General features: G+C 42.0%; 1 protein-coding gene across 1 annotated transcript; it reads left to right on the top strand.

Annotated features, from left to right (window-relative positions):
- The first annotated feature begins 7 nt into the window (after nucleotides 1-7).
- LOC115585716 (L-rhamnose-binding lectin SML-like) lies at nucleotides 8-7,354 on the top strand. The gene is made up of 9 exons (XM_030424324.1): nucleotides 8-58; nucleotides 654-788; nucleotides 1,751-1,855; nucleotides 1,939-1,983; nucleotides 2,083-2,215; nucleotides 2,327-2,424; nucleotides 2,789-2,922; nucleotides 3,517-3,596; nucleotides 7,300-7,354. Exons 2-9 carry the CDS (start codon nucleotides 671-673, stop codon nucleotides 7,352-7,354), a joined length of 768 nt encoding a protein of 255 aa, XP_030280184.1. The 5' UTR covers nucleotides 8-58; nucleotides 654-670.
- The last annotated feature ends 9,340 nt before the right edge of the window (nucleotides 7,355-16,694 follow it).

The following is a 16,694-nucleotide window of genomic DNA, read 5'->3' as shown; positions in this document are numbered from 1 at the left end:
CCTTTGTCCAGAGTGATCACCTGTGATGGCTATAAAAACGTCCACCGCCTGAGCTGTGGTACGACCACAAGCAGACACACAACCTGATGTTTTGATTGATCTCTTCAAGACAAAATATCTTAACATTTGATTGTTGTGAGTGCAAAAAGCTAAGACACATGTCATTCACAAAGAAGGGAGAGACATTTTGCACAAAGTACAATTCAGTTCTATGAAAAAAGGTGAAATTTAAATGTATAATTTGTTGGTGGTACATGTGAGTGACATCATTTCTTCAAGTTGTAAGTGAAGGGAACCCTCTGAGTTTCATCCTTACGGTGACCAAGATGGTGACGCAACATGAAATTGAAAATTGAATCTGAGGAAATGTAAAGGTAAAAAATCATTTCAGCTCTGGTTTGCAGAAACATATGCATATTTAGTTAACACATTTTGTAAGTGGTCCTCTGTTTTTAGACATTATTTGGGTTTTTTTTCAATTCCAAATAAAAATTATGTATATTCTTGTGATTGTTTTATAAGATCAACATGCTCAGTGGGTGCCGATGTCAGGGCCACAAAGAAAGTACAGAAAGATGTATCTATTTTTTCTGTATTATATTGTTGTTCTGTGACACTATTTGAATTGTTGTTCCCTCTGTGGTGTGGAACAGACAGCGGAGTGATCCACATGCAGGCAGCGCTGTATGGACGAGCTGACAGAGAGACCTGCAGTGAGGGCAGACCGGCACAGCAGCTGAACAACATACAGTGCTCTCAGAAGGGCGTCTGGAAGTCTTCAAGAAAACGTACAGTAATATTAGTAAAGCCATATGCAATCATTTTAACCAATTACTCTTTTTTGTTTTGTTTGGGCAAAACAAGTAGTAAGGCAAGATGATACATGTATAAAAATGTAGGATTAGTTTAGCAATTAGGTAAAGGGAGAGAGTAACAACTAAACCAGATACTGAGCAAAACAGTCAAAATAGTTAACTGAAAGTAAGAAGTAATGAACAAATGGTGCAAATAGTTGGATAATTGAAATCATTAGCGTGAAGCTGTAGTCTGTAACTATTTTTTGTTAGATTTGCTAAAATCAATTTGACATAATTATTGGTTAGTCCCCCCAGGAATCCGAGATTCCGCGATTGTGGAAATTACAGCAGATTTCTCGGCCGTCCGCGGAATATCACATTTTACATGTAGTTTTCATCCCGGCCGCTAGATGTCGCTGTCAGATAGACTGGGCTCTAGACTCACTGTAGAAGTACACTACCCACTGCATCTGGTGGACGAGGTAAACGTTTACAAAAGAAAAAACTATTTATAATTCGGACTTGATGGAACATTTTATCTCAGCATACAGTAGAAACTTTCTGTTCCTAAACCTTCACCCATTTGGTAAAAAGTTTTGCACTTTTTATGTTGCAAATATCTGCCCAACAGGGACAAAGAAAATGTGGATGTTGATTATTTTAAAACAGTAATAGTTGGTTCCACAATGTTTTACAGTGTTCTGGTATTGCAATTAATTTCATAAGAGAATATTTAATTCATTATTACATTAAAAAAGTATGTTTTTTTAATGTTTGTGGAATTTTAACTTTCAAGCCGCGGAATCAAGAATTGCTCTCCGCAGAATCAAAATTGCTCTTCGCGGAATTTAAACTTTTCTCTGCAGATTCCTGGGGGGACTACTAAATTAGTGATAGATAACATTCAGTTCAGTAATTTGTGATTTGCTCAACTCTTGATCTTCTCCCTGCAGCTGTGATGGTAAGAGTGTGTGTGAATTCAGCAGAGTTCTTCTCCATTCTTCTGATCCCTGCCATGGCATCTACAAATACAAGCACCTACCTCTGCATCCCAGCAAGTCAGTAACAGTTCCGTGTGTGACTCCACAAATACGTTTGATAAGAGCAATATGTGTAATGTGAAATGTCTTTGCTTTGACAGTCCACACTGTAGCATGTGAACATTCTTTGGCATTCCTGCAGTGTGGTAAGATCACAAGATCTCTTCTTGTTTGCCCTTGTAGTTGTATTTCCTTTGCATTTTGACATTTTTACAAATTACTCTTCCCCCTCCTCGTGTCTTTAGATGAAGGGAAGGTTATATTTGTCCTCGGTGCTGATTATGGGCGCCGTGACAGCAGCACATGCTCCATCAACCGACCTGCCAATCATCTCCAAAACACCCTTTGCTCAAGGCCCACTACCAAAGTTGCTGAGAGGTATAGGGATAAATACCATACATGTTCATCTTTCAAATGAGGACACACATATTTCTGTTTCTTCTGCACATATTCAAAACTGCATGCAGTCACAATAATCTGCATCCACAGCTGTAACGGGAAGAGCAGCTGCTCTGTCAAAGCAAGCAACTCTGTGTTTGGAGATCCCTGTAGTGACAGTTACAAGTACCTGGTACCAAGTACAGAATGTGAGTGAATATATATATTCAGGGGTGAAGCCTCTGTTCAGGGTGAGCTCAGGCCAAAATAACAAACAAAACCCAATCTAAACCTCCGATCAGTAATCTCACTAAACCCTATGAAAGAAAGGAAACAAACATGCCTCCCTAACACAACCAAAACAGGAGAAAAACAGGGAGTAAAGAAAAGGCAGCTCACCTCTACTGCTTCATGCCAGGCTTCCTCTGGACAAGAAAACACAGAGCACGCTAACACTCAACTAAACACTCATCAGATACGAATTTCTCAAGTTAACACACAATTCAACCACTGCAAGAAGGATGCTGTTGCTGGTAGTGATCCTCTGCATCTTCTGGGCGGAACTGGTTTCAGTATCACCACTCTCCAGCATCAGCCAGTCCCCAGCTGCCACGTCACTGGCTCTTTGCCAATGTGGTGCTGGACCTGATGAGCAGAGATCATCTTTGGAGGGAGAGAGGCCGGGGCCTTTTCACAAAGCTTCAACGGTGTGCGGCTCATAGAGCGTATGCACTAGAGACTTCCACCAACCGAGCCAGCTACCCCCCTGTTTAGCGCCCAACTCACCTGAATGAGGATACAATGATTTAATCATGCAGCTCCTCTAGACTTTATAAATGTTATTGGACCAAATGACTCCAGTTATTACAGTGATATGACTCATTTGTCAAGGGGTTGAGATGCTCCAAAAAATGTGTTCATTTTTTTACAGACCCTTCTTTCAAAATGTGAATATATGGGGCAAAATCATCTGAAGTCAATCAAAGTCACTCGTCTGTTGCAGATCCTACAGTTCTCTGAGTCAACAAGGAAGTAACCAAGAAGTACAGACGAAACATCATCATCTCATACAGAGCTAGGCTGGTGCACTTGGGCAATATGAGCTAAATATGTCATGATTAATTAACAAACAGATGAATCTAAATAAAATAATTTTTAATTAATGTTCTGTGCTGCAGTTTTATTTTATTTTCTGTTTTTATTGGATTTATTTATTTATTTATTTATTTATTATTGGATCTCTGTATGGTGTTATCAAGCAGAATTAATTCCTGCAATTTTTTCATTTTGTTTTATCACAGAGGTTCAACATTATCTTCAAGCAAAGGCATCGCATTACCAAGCTTACTGAGTTCACTGGTGCATCTCGTCATGGCGACAGGTGAGGGCAGTGACCTGAACCGCTTTTTTTTGGCATCAGGCTAGCTTCTACCGTGGCCCTGAGCATGTCGCTAGCCAGGAGCTAGGCCCGAACTAAACACGCACACTTTGTGCACGCTTCTACCAACAAGGCACCTGTAACCAGAGTTACCTGTAAGCTGGCGGGAACGCACAAGGGCTCATAGGATACACTATGACCAATACCAGCAGCTGATCAAAGGCCTGACTTCTGCCATTGCCATTCATGGAAACCACAGCTTACAGCCTGAAGGACAGCACTCGGGCATTTGCCATTGAAGAAAACTGAAGTCCGGTCAAGTTAACCTGTAACAAACAGTGTTGACACAAGGTTTGCCTGGCAGACCACTAACAACTGGATTGCTGTTACTGAACTTTTTTCCATACAACCCTATGGTTGTGAGCTGGCTGTTGTAGCTTGCCATGCTCAAAATTGTTTGGCTAATACTGTTTTCATGAGAAGCTCCATAACACTTCAAAAGCTTCATAAAGCTCAAGAACCAAAAACAAACCTTCAATTCAATCAGAACAACAAAGACAAACTAACCACTCAAGCTGAACCTAAAGGGGCAATCAAGGAGAAACAAAATTACAGTGGAACCAGCAGTAACAACATAATGAGGCCTACTGTGACACTGTTTAAACATTTGGGAAACACTGCTGTGAAGCACTCTGACTTGACTATTCATTTAACAAATGTGCTGCGCAAATAAGATTGTCTTGCTTTGCATAACCTAAACTACTGTGGTCAGTCTGGGTTTCCTCACTGTGACACCATACCGTCAGTATTCATCAACCTGTGAGACTTAACTATCCTCCAGAATCATACTCATACTTATTATTCATTGATAACAATACACTGCCCACACTGTTTATAATTACATATTTGTACATATGATGTTTATAAGATTCTATTTCTAGTTCTGCTCTAGCTCTTCCTCTTACTTTTTTATTGCATAGTAGGGGTGTAACGATTCATTTTTTAACAACGATTCGATTCATATCACGATTCGTGGTTGCCGATATGTTTCAAGGACGATCTTGGTTCATTTAGAACGATATGATACGATTCAGTGATTTGAAATCGATTCGGTAACTTTTTATTCAAAAATTCAACCAGTGTGACTGTGAAATCAATACCTGGATACTGGACAGTACAGGTGAAGTTTCCTAGATCTCTTTCTTGTAAGGGAATCAGGTTTAAATTAATTATGGATATAAACAAGTCAACAACAATTAATGGCAAATGTATTAACCTTTTATTTGAATGAAGTGCAACCAGGAGGTTAACCTTTTCTGCTCTCATTTTCAATATAAAAAGAGTACAGTAAGTGCAACCAACATTTCTTCAGGTTGAATTAACAGTAGGTTTACCTGCTTCTTCTGCCGTTGTTTACAACATAAAAAGAGTACATTAGTAATACCAAAAACAGAGTGCAGCCAACATTCTGCAGAGTTGACGTTACCTTGCGCTGCTGCTGCAGCAGTAACGCTGCAAGAGGTGCCTGGACGGTCGGCGTTGTGTGAAATCCCATGGCGCCTTAGTAGGTGGTTGGAGAGATTAGTCGTGTTGCCGTGTTTTTTTCTTGGCTTTTACATATTCTACAAACAGCGAGCAACTTAATAAGAACATCTCCGTCTTTGCAAAAGCCAGAGTGTTTCCACACACACTCGCCGTCTCCTCTGTCATCCGCCATGCTGCATTTTGTTGTTGTTCTGAGATTCGCGCTGCCAACTCGCCAAGCACAGATCAATGTAGTTGGATCGTAGTAAACAAATCGATTCATCGATGTAGTAGATGAATCGTTACACCCCTATTATATAGCAATGTTAATGTTTCCACCCAGTTTTCCATGAACAATAGTATGTTCAACACTGTTTACTGTTAACGTGTGTAGGGAATTGATGGAAGGGCAGGTGTGGTTATTAGAAATGAATGATTATTGAATTTAATAAAATTAATTAAAAAGATGATTGAATCATTAAAACGGGGCACTACCCTGGAATCAGGGAACAATAACCAGACCAAAATAGTCTCAAAAGAAGGGTTCAATTTAAATGTAAATATTTGTGCAATATTTACAATTAAAAGAACAGTGATGGAAATGAATCCAAGCACTGACCATCACACCCAGGAATTATCTTAAAACATATGCACAAAATAATCACAGAAAACTGCTATGTACAATATAATAGAATTTATTAAACACATTGATCAAATCAATAACACTCATTGTGGCTCACAAGCATACAATACACGCTAAGTATCTGCCCTAACACTACTTAAGCTTCACTTAATTTGCAACAATCCCCTTCAATTATTTACTCAAAAAAGGAAAAGTACAAATGCAAATGTAAGGGAACGGGCAGACTGGATAAGTGCCGCGAATGTACACTGCCGGCTGACTGAAAATACTTTAACCCCAAGTAAACAGGTGTCACCCTTTCACCTATGATGATGTTGGAATAAATTGTAGGGAAACGAAAACACACAGAAGGTTTGAAGTATCTCTATGTATTAACAGAAAGTAAATTAAATTACATCCAATCAGGATGCACACACCAAACAAAACAAGGGAGGCACACTCCAATATAAACAAACATTTGGCCAAAAGACCCACAATTACCCAAATATCCCCACAGTTCAAATGACAAAAACACAAAGTGTCCGTAAAGAAAAGTATCAACATAAAACTACCTTTGACAGGTGGAAACGTGGCGAGCCACCGTAAGTCTCAATGAAAAAAAGAAGCGAACCCACGCAGCCCATTTGGCAACTGGATCGCAGGCACGCAGTAATCCGGTGGTCTTTTAATCTTTTTTGGTTTCTGTTGGATTCCTCCTGGGGAGATTCATCGACAGATCCTGCTGGCTGCGTCGGTGTACAATGAGTACTCATCCCACAAAGCATGACAAAGTGCAGAGTAGTGGTCTCAGGTTCTTGGTGGGAGTGTCTCCATGACGACATGGAAGCTCCTGGTTGGTGACTTCCAGACCAGCTTAAGTTTCTCACGTGTTGATAGAATGGAATTTATTAATATAAACACATGAGTCAAATCAATGATACCATCAGCTCTCAACATGTGTTTTTCTGGATGGCTTCCTTGGCGTCAACACTTTGGTAGCCAAATGATGTATGCAAACCACATCCTGCACACAGGGTAAGGTTTAATTATAGTAGTGTAAGTCAGACGCTGAGCCTGAGGGAAGGAACCACCTGCACACAGGTTTAATGTGTAGAGGTGTACTGTACGTCAGATATCTACAACTACTCAGAATAGCAGAGATTATACGTGCAAACAATATGTGCAGTCACGTATTGTGTTGAAGCTCTGTCAGCTTTAATAAGCTACATCAACAGGAAGTCTCACATCAGAACGAACAGAGAGCCGACGAAGATGGACGCAGTCCTGCTGCTCATCATGGCTGCATCAGGTCAGTAGTTTATTTGTTTCATAGATTTTTATATTCTTTTATTACAGCATATAACCTTGTGGGGACAAAACTGTCAGAACTGTCAGAACTCTAAATTGAGTTCTACTGTTGTTTTACTACCATTTGATATCACCAAATGTTTACTGTAAGTGATTGGCGAACACTATCAATCAGGATTTTTTCCGACCACATTTCACCAAATTTTAGTAGTTTCTGAAATCTCCTTAGATGTTTTCTCTGCTTGTGTCTAGGATTGAGGTTGTAATGGAGGAACCAAATGCAGATCTGACTCAAGAGGCAGGATAAGGGGGAAACAAAATGCAAGCTTTATTTTCAAAGCTGAATGATTACAAATAAAGGGTTAGGAGCCAGATACAAAAAACTAGACAAAAGGGAAAAAGGCCAAGTAGCAAATCAATAGAAAAGTTCAAATCAAACATAGAAACCAGAAATCAAAATCCAAAACATACTGCCAGGGAACTGGAGACACAAGAGGTCAGAATGAAGCTGGGAGGGTGGAGGCGAGGGCGGAGATCCTTAGGAGGCCGACGGCGGGGGCGAAGGTGAAAGTTGTGACTCTCTGGAAGCCGCCACAGGGGCTAAAGCTGAAACCCTCGGGAGGCCGACAGCAGGGGCGCCATAGGCCGGGTCCCACTGGAAGCTGGCCACAAAGACGAAGGCTGGGACCAGCTGGAGGCCGACGTCTGAAACCCTCGGTAGGCCGACGGCGGCTCTCAGCCTTCGTCTCTGCCGCTGGCTGCCTGAGGGTTTCAGCCTTCGGCCTCCAGAGGGTCTAAGCCTTCGCCCCCGCCATCGGTTTCTACGGCCCTCTATCGGCCTGGGAGCCAACGGAGGGTCACTGGCAGGTGTCGGCCGGGTTGTCAGCTGCGCCAGCAGTGGAGCAAATTAGCTCTCACAACCAGGGCTTAAAAAACAGCTTCCCATCAAAAGTGAACACTGCCTGTAGCCTTCCATCCACATCCCCCCTACCATTTAAGTCATTTGAAAATTTTGGCACAAGTTAAAAAAAGTCGGTGTGCATGGTGCATGCCGTCGGCCTCCTGAGGGTCTCGGCCTTCGCTCCTGCCATCGGCCTCCCGTGGGTTTTAGCCTTCGGCCCTCTGTCGGCCTGAGAGCCGACGGAGGGTCACTGGCAGGTGTCGAGCCTGGGAGCCAACAGAGAGACACTGGAAGCAGTCGGCCTGGGAGCCAACAGAGAGACACTGGAAGCAGTCGGCCTGGGAGCCAACAGAGAGACACTGGAAGCAGTCGGCCTGGGAGCCGATAAAGGATCACTGGAAGCAGTCGGCCTGGGAGCCGACAGAGAGACACTGGAAGCAGTCGGCCTGGGAGCCGACAGAGAGACACTGGAAACGGTCGGCCTGGGAGCCGACAGAGAGACACTGGAAGCAGTCGGCCTGGGAGCCGACAGAGAGACACTGGAAGCAGTCGGCCTGGGAGCCGACAGAGAGACTCTGGAAACGGTCGGCCTGGGAGCCGACAGAGAGACACTGGAAACGGTCGGCCTGGGAGCCGACAGAGAGACACTGGAAGCGGTCGGCCTGGGAGCCGACAGAGAGACACTGGAAACGGTCGGCCTGGGAGCCGACAGAGAGACACTGGAAACGGTCGGCCTGGGAGCCGACAGAGAGACACTGGAAACGGTCGGCCTGGGAGCCGACAGAGAGACACTGGAAGCAGTCGGCCTGGGAGCCGACAGAGAGACACTGGAAGCAGTCGGCCTGGGAGCCGACAGAGAGACACTGGAAGCGGTCGGCCTGGGAGCCGACAGAGAGACACTGGAAGCAGTCGGCCTGGGAGCCGACAGAGAGACACTGGAAACGGTCGGCCTGGGAGCCGACAGAGAGACACTGGAAACGGTCGGCCTGGGAGCCGACAGAGAGACACTGGAAACGGTCGGCCTGGGAGCCGACAGAGAGACACTGGAAACGGTCGGCCTGGGAGCCGATAAAGGATCACTGGAAGCAGACAGCCTAGGAGCCGACAGAGAGAGACACTAAATGGTCTGCATTTTTATAAATGAGAGAGACACTAGAAGCGATCAGACTGGGAGCCCACAGAGGATCAGTGGCAGGTGTCGGCCTGGGTGTCAGCCACGCCAGCAGCGAAGCAAATTAGCTCCCACAACCAGGGCTTAAAAAACAGCTTCTCATAGAAAGTGAACACTGCCTGTAGCCTTTCATCCACATCCCCCCTACCATTTAAGTCATTCGAAAATTTTTGCACAAGTTAAAAAAAACTCGGTGTGCATGGTGCATGCTGTTGGCCTCCTGAGGTTCTCGGCCTTCGCCCCTGCCATCGGCCTCCCCAGGCAGTGTTTATATACAGTTTAATATTTATATACACACACACAGTTTATACACTGATGAGACAAAACTTTGTGACGGGATCTTTAAATCTCCAGACTTCAAAAAATGTAAACCTCTCTTTTCACTAAAACCACAGAAGTATTATCAGATCAATGGACTTAAAGTATCAGAATCCATTAAAGGAGCATTCTGTAGTTTTGGTGAAAAAATGTTAATGAACAGAGCAATATCTTCATTGGCTGGTTTTTGTTTCTCCTAAACAAACTAAATAAACAAACTCTCTTTGTTTTCATGACTGAATAAACAAACTGACCTTAAAGGAAAACACAGTTTATACTGTTTTACTCTGTTTATATGTGGCGGACCCTGCCACCTCTCTAGCTTCAAACAGTGTTCTGGGACCTTCTTCTCCTCTGAGAACAGCTTGTTGATCCACTGATGGAAAACATAAATATTTTTGAGTTTGTATTATTACCTCATTAATATTGTAAATGTTAAAAGTTAGAGTTTGAATTTCTTCTCCAAATCTACGTAGTGCCCCTTTAATGATCAGCCTCTGTCCATGTGGCACCTGCTCTACCACCTGAGTTACCGGGACGTCCCAGAGAACCACTGGTGTAATATATAACTATGTATTGTTTTGTATGTCAGGTTGTTTTGTGTTTTTAGACTAAAATCTGAATAACAATTAAATGTTCTGCAGTAAAAGTCTGATGTTACAGAGTGAAATGTAATGGAGTAGAAATATAAAGTTACATCAACAGAAATACTCCAAATTGTCCTTAAAGTGGCAACAGACAGCCCGACCCTGTCACTAGTTTAAGTTCAGGACTTAAGTAAATGACTTTGTTCTAATTCACCAGTGATGTTACTGACAGAGACAACAACACACCTGAATACAATGAAATGCCACGTTACAAAGTCAACATGTATCATAGAAGTCATGTTTCACCCAAATGTAATCAGTGTGCATGTCTGTCTCTACAGGGCTGAGTGCCGTCTCATCACAGGTCCGTCGTCAGTACCATTTTGTTTATGACCGGAAGAACATGCCTGAAGCTCAGAAGTACTGCAGAGAAACATACACTGACCTGGCAACTATAGACAACATGGAGGACGTGAAGATCCTGATCGACATTGGAGATCTAAGCAAAATATCAGCTGTGAGTTCACTGATGTCTTTCTTTAATCTCAAAGCCATTTTCAACAATCATGTAAATTACATGCAGGTTGAAAGTTTTGCACTTCCACATTGGTGTAAAGTCAGTAGATACATTTGAAGTAACATTTTGAGGTTCTGTACTTGTACTTGAGTATTTCCATTTAATGCCACTCTGTTTGAGGGCACTCAATCTTTTGGCGCTGTGAGAGTGGTGAGAGAGTTAACCAGGTGTGTGTGGCACTGACTGGCTTTGATTAAGCACAGGTGTGGGGAGCCTTCATATACCCTGAGTCTCCAGTGCTCTGTGCTGACTCATTATCTCACCTTCAGAGGTAGTGAGAGGTTCTCTCTGTGGCTTCTCAAGTGGCTGGCATATCTACTAATACCAACTCTGATCTCTGTGTGTATTTTGTGTCAATTGCCTGTTTCCCTGTGCATAACTTGGGGTGCTGAAGAGGTTGTTGAGACTCCAGCCTTTTGGTTTATCAAGGGGCTCCTGGGCAGCCTTTGCATTTAGTTTTGTGCTTTCTGGGTTTCCTGGACAATTTGGGTTTCGAGTCAGCTGGTTTAGTTAATCATTTTAGAGTTTCTTTTCATTAGGGGAGCCCGTAGGTCCGCACCTGTGTCCTATCCCCCCCCCCCCCTCCTTTCCTGACACTCTATACTTCTACTCCACTTCTTTTCAGAAGGACATTGTAAGCAGCACTTTAATCTTGTGTCTGATGAAGGTGCATCTTGAATTTAAACTAGTTGAAATGTACCTATAGACACAAAGACGTGACAGAACTCCACTGATACGACAGAGAACCAAGATTTGTTTGCAATTAAGTGAAAACTAGTGGAGGTACAAGTTTTGCAAAATTACAGATTTTTCTTTCTAATAACAAAAACCAAACAAACTTCCTGTTATTAATTGGATTACTGTCACGACTCAGCAACAACTATTTAAAGGATCACATGTTGTAAATGATCCTTAGTGTCTCTTAGATGTTCAGGACACATTTTAACCCAGTAAAAAAGTGGGGTTAGGGTTAGAAAGTTACCAAGACAGGAAGTGGAAGGTCCTCTTTGAGTTGGAATGAAATGATTATCATGTAGATTTTTTTAATATTGACTGTAATGGTTTATAATACACCACAATTAAATTTTGTTTTCAGGGTTACTGGATCGGGCTTTATGATGACCTGAACAGCTGGAGGTGGTCACTGTCAGACACCAGCTTCTACAGAGACGGGGAGACCGAGTTCAGACTGTGGGCATCTGGAGAACCAGGCAACGTTAGAAGTAGAGAGCACTGCGCAGTGATGCATGATGGACGATGGGGCGACTATGATTGTGAAAATCGCTATTGGTCGGTCTGCATGGATGTCAGAGGTGAGAATATTAAGGAGTGAATTTAATTTTTTAGAATTTTATATACCATTTATAATCCTGCAAGGGGAAATTATTTTTTACACACACACACACACACACACACACACACACACACACACACACACACACAGTGTATAGGAGGTGAGTGAAGGGCTGCCACACATGCTACAGCGGCTAAAGAGCAGTGTTAGGGGTCAGTGCCTTGCTCACGGGCACCTCTGCAATGCCCAGGATGTGAACTAGTATTCTCCAACTGCTAGTCCACATCATACTTTTTTTTTGTCCGAGGGGGACATGAACTGGTGACCGGCAAGTCCCTATGGACTGAGCTATTAAATAATAATTTAATAATAAAACAACCAGTTCAGTTTGTTGAACTCTCTCTCATTATTTGGGCTGATACAGGATCAGTCAGTCAAACTGTATTTACAGCACCTTCCATCAAAGTTAGTACAATTCAAAGAGCTTTACAGACGACTTACATGCCAATAAGGCAGCAATTAATATTGATGATGTGACAGCGATCAGATGAGAATGAGAAACAGAACTTTGTAGGTGATGAATGACTTGTTTGTGTCGAGCAGATAGAAGAGCGTTGTAATCGTCCATCCTGCTGGATTTAAAGACACGCTTCAGTCTCTGAGTCACTCAGACGGAGACGTGGCCGCAATTCAGCTGTTTCAGATAATAAAACTCAGATCTGGATACACATCCCTCATGAAAGTAACTGAGTACATGTACTCTATTACTACAGTACTTTATTTACTATGTAACTTTATAACTCCACTGGATCTCAGAGGAAGAATGATGTTTTTGAATTGACTTCATTTACTCAACAGCTGTAGTTACGTGTTACTGTTCAGATTAATATGTACATTAAAACCATATGAGAAGCTTATAAAATACAACACGTTGTTATATATTGAACTAGTTCCCAACCTTTGTGTTTCTTTCTGCTGGTGACCTCTAACACAAAGCTCTGTCTGCTGGAGCTTCTTGTCATGTTTCACATGTTCATGTGTTGTTAGTTCCACCAGAGAAACATTTCCCCACTAAACTTCTCACATGGTGACGTCCAAAGAAGTCCAATGATCCGATGTTTTATGGAAAAGCAAATATTGGAGGAAAGTTAAAGAAAAGCTGAAAACAGATTTGTGTATCAGAAGGTTTTTCTTTTCTTTCCTCTCCCATCAACCATGTGACGACCCCTCAGATGTATCTGGTGACCCTTCAGAGGGCCGTATGTTTGTGTTTCATACATCTGAGAACATATTCACATGTAGGAAACAGAATGTGTGAATCTATTAGATGTAGATTTTAAGGATGTGATTATTAATGTGGAGAGATGGTGAAGAAATACTCAGTAACATTTATTAAGATGATCATGTCTTCCATTTTTATTTTACAAAGTCATTAATTCAGTGGATTTATAATGCTGTGAATTCTGCCACAGACACCACATGGATGGTAAACTGTATGTTATAGTACCTCTGCACAGCACTGTGCTCTGTTTTTCAGGGCTGAATGTGACGTTTGTCTACATCCAGACTCCCATGACCTGGACTGAGGCCCAGAGCTACTGCAGAGAACACCACACAGACCTGGCCAGTGTGAGGAACACGGCAGAGAACCAGAAGGTAAAGGACCTGGTATCTGCAGGATATATAGCCTGGATCGGACTTTTCAGAGACTCCTGGAAGTGGTCGGATGGAAGTGACTCCTCATTTAGGTACTGGCTTCAAGGTGAACCTGAAGGTGGGAATCAGGCTTGTGTGTTGGGAAGTTTAAGGAACTCTGGAAAATGGTTTGACGATCCCTGTGACCGGAATAGACCGTTCGTTTGCTACAGTGAGTGTTAAATGTCGATTCAACTCATATTTATATTTGGATTTTGGTTTAATTTAGCATGAAATCAGTGATAATGTAACAAAAACAACACAAAACATAAAGTTATGGACAGAAAATAAAATGTAATCATTCCTGATGTTTATCATTGACATGAAATTATTTGTAAAGTTATCAAACAGATGCCACAGATGGAGGATAGAAGCACAGTTTCACTGTCAGTGTTCAAACTGATGAATGTCAATATTCATATGAACATATTTTCTTCACACTCACTATGACTACAAAGCAAGTGATCAAAGTGCGTCTGGAGAGAAAGGACTCCTCTCTGGATCTCAACGACCCTGCTGTGATGGAACAAATGTTGAAGGAGGTAAATCATGTTGGACCTTTCTAATTTTATACACAAACAGAACAAATTCAAATAAAATCAGACTTTATTGATACCCCGAGGGAAAACTGAGCAGAACAAGAAACAGTGTGAAGAGGCAGGAAACAGATCAACATGACATGAGCTGAGCATCGTGTAGGAAGCTGTGCACGTACATATGTGCAGGATTAAAGAGTGTCGTCGTGCCACTCTGCAGGCCGACTGAGGCAGAACTGTGACTCGTTCAGAGTCGACGCTCAGCACAAACTTTACTATCAGTTTTAGAAAAGCCAGAGCCTTTACAACAGAAGAGAGAGGAGGAGAAAGTCAGAAAGGACAACAGGCCAACAGGTCGACGCCATCTTAGGGAACTAAACATGTCAATGTATAAATGTGATGCAGAGCTCCTAAAATAGAGGAAGATATAAAGAAGAATGCAGAATGTAATATCTCTATGTGAGTGATGATGCTGAGGAGTTTTTATCAGGTCCAACAGAGGCTGAAGGACCAGGGGGTGAAAGGAGACGTCAAACTGAGCTGGAGGAAGCAGGCAGATGGAAAGGTCTTCCACGAGGAGGAGGAGGAGACAAAGAAGAAGAAGAAGACCCGTCGCAAGAGGGACGAGTTTTAAAGGGGCACTACGTAGTTTTGGAGAAGAAATTCAAACTCATAATTTTAATGTTTACAATATTAATGAGGTAATAATACAAACTCAGAAATATTTATCTTTTCCATCAGTGAATCAACGAGCTGTTCTCAGAGGAGAAGAAGGTCCCAGAACACTGTTTGAAGCTAGAGAGGTGGCAGGGTCCGCCACATGTAAACAGAGTAAAACGTAAAAAGAGAGTTTGTTTATTTAGTTTGTTGAGGCAGAAAAAAATCAGCCAATGAAGATCTTTCTCTGCTCATTAACATTTCTTCACCAAAACTACAGAATGCTCCTTTAATGTTGAATTTCTGTGATTGTTCCTCAAAGTCCTCATGTAATGTGTCAGAATAGACCTGCAACATGTGGATGAATTGATCAGTCACATGAACTATTTTGATCTTCAGTTAATCCTTTTAGTTATTTGTCAGCTAAACAAACCAAATATTCTCTGGTTCTAGCTTCTTAAATGTGACCATCTGATGTTTTCTTTTCATATATGATCATAAACTTAATATCTTTGTGTTTCAGACTGTTGGTCCATTATAACAAGACATTTAAAGTGATCTCATTGGGCTGTGGGAACTTATAACAGACTTTATTCACTCTATGAAATACTGTAATTAGATAAAATACTGTGTGATTAGATAAAATACTGTGTGATTAGATAAAATACTGTGTGATTAGATAAAATACTGTGTGATCAGATATATGTCTGCAGGTTAGATAAGATCAAAATCGACTGGAGGAAACTGCAGTGAAGAAAACATTAAAAAGATTAACTTTAATGTTGATAGTTAAAGTGATGCGGGCACATGTGATTGGCTGATAGATGACGGGGGCGGTGACATCATCACTGTCAATGAAATGTGAAAAATGACAGAATGAAATTAAGTGTGTCCTTAAAAAAAGTGTGAAATTAAATAAAGTGTGGTTTGAGAAAATGTCAGGAACAATTCAGAGTTTTTTTTAAGTCTCTTATGAAATGAAAATAACATCCAGTTTCTGTTTTAATGAACGTAATGATGAATTAACATTTCATAATGAGTTGAGCTCATTCATTTCTTCACTTACAGGTTCAAAGGGCCACACAGCCTCTGAGTCAGTAACAACCTGTACAACAGCTGTCAGCTCTGACTCTTCATATACATCATGTCTCTGTCTCTCACACACAGGAGGCCCTCAGACAGGTTTAAGAGGATGTACTGCAGTAAAAGTACGACTCTGAAGTGTGAAATGTCATGGAGTAGAAGTAGAAAACGTCCAAAACAATCAGAAATACTCAAAATTGTTCTTTAAGTACAGAAGTTTTTTCCTACCTCCTCTGATTTTCCTGTAATGACACCTGAACACACAGAAATGTGATGTTTCAACACTCTCATGTTGTTGTTCTGTTGTTCTACAGGGCTGAGTGCCGTCTCATCACATGTTCATCCTAAGCACCGTCTTGAAGAACATGACTGAAGCTCAGAGGTGCTGCAGAGAAAAACACACACACCTGGCAACTACAGCCAACATGGAGGACGTGAAGATCCTGAACCACACGGCAGATAACAGCTCAGTGGTGGACTCTGAATACAGCCAGGTGAGTTCACCTTTCTCCCTCATCTCAAAGTCATTGTTGACGATGACGTAAACGTCGGGCCGGCAGGTTGAAGCTCACTTTGTTTTGGTGTTTGTCCACAGAAGTAATGTGGATTTCTGCCTGTCGTCGGTAAGATTTCTGTACGGGTTAAACATGGTGAGAGAAGACGGTACAGCGGCCTGGTAATCTGACACCTGTTACACCTGCTGCCTGACACGTACCTCAGTGTATGAAAATCATATCTGATTGTCTCGTTAATTCTGGTCTGCAGTTCCTCTTTTCTGTGTGTGAGTGTGTGTGTGTGTGTGTGTGTGTTCTTTGTGGGCCTCCCTCT

Source organism: Sparus aurata, chromosome 7 (genome assembly GCF_900880675.1).
Source record: "Sparus aurata chromosome 7, fSpaAur1.1, whole genome shotgun sequence".
NCBI lineage: Eukaryota > Metazoa > Chordata > Actinopteri > Spariformes > Sparidae > Sparus > Sparus aurata.
Note: the sequence above shows the minus strand (reverse complement) of the source record. Positions and strands in the feature narration are given on the sequence as shown.

Coding starts and splice junctions, on each gene's coding strand:
- LOC115585716 (XM_030424324.1), top strand. CDS start 671: ATGCAGGCAGCGCTGTATGGACGAGCTGACAGAGAGACCTGCAGTGAG. Junction 1,984..2,082: donor TTTGGCATTCCTGCAGTGTG/GTAAGATCACAA, acceptor TCGTGTCTTTAG/ATGAAGGGAAGGTTATATTT. Junction 3,597..7,299: donor GCATCTCGTCATGGCGACAG/GTGAGGGCAGTG, acceptor GCTTGTGTCTAG/GATTGAGGTTGTAATGGAGG.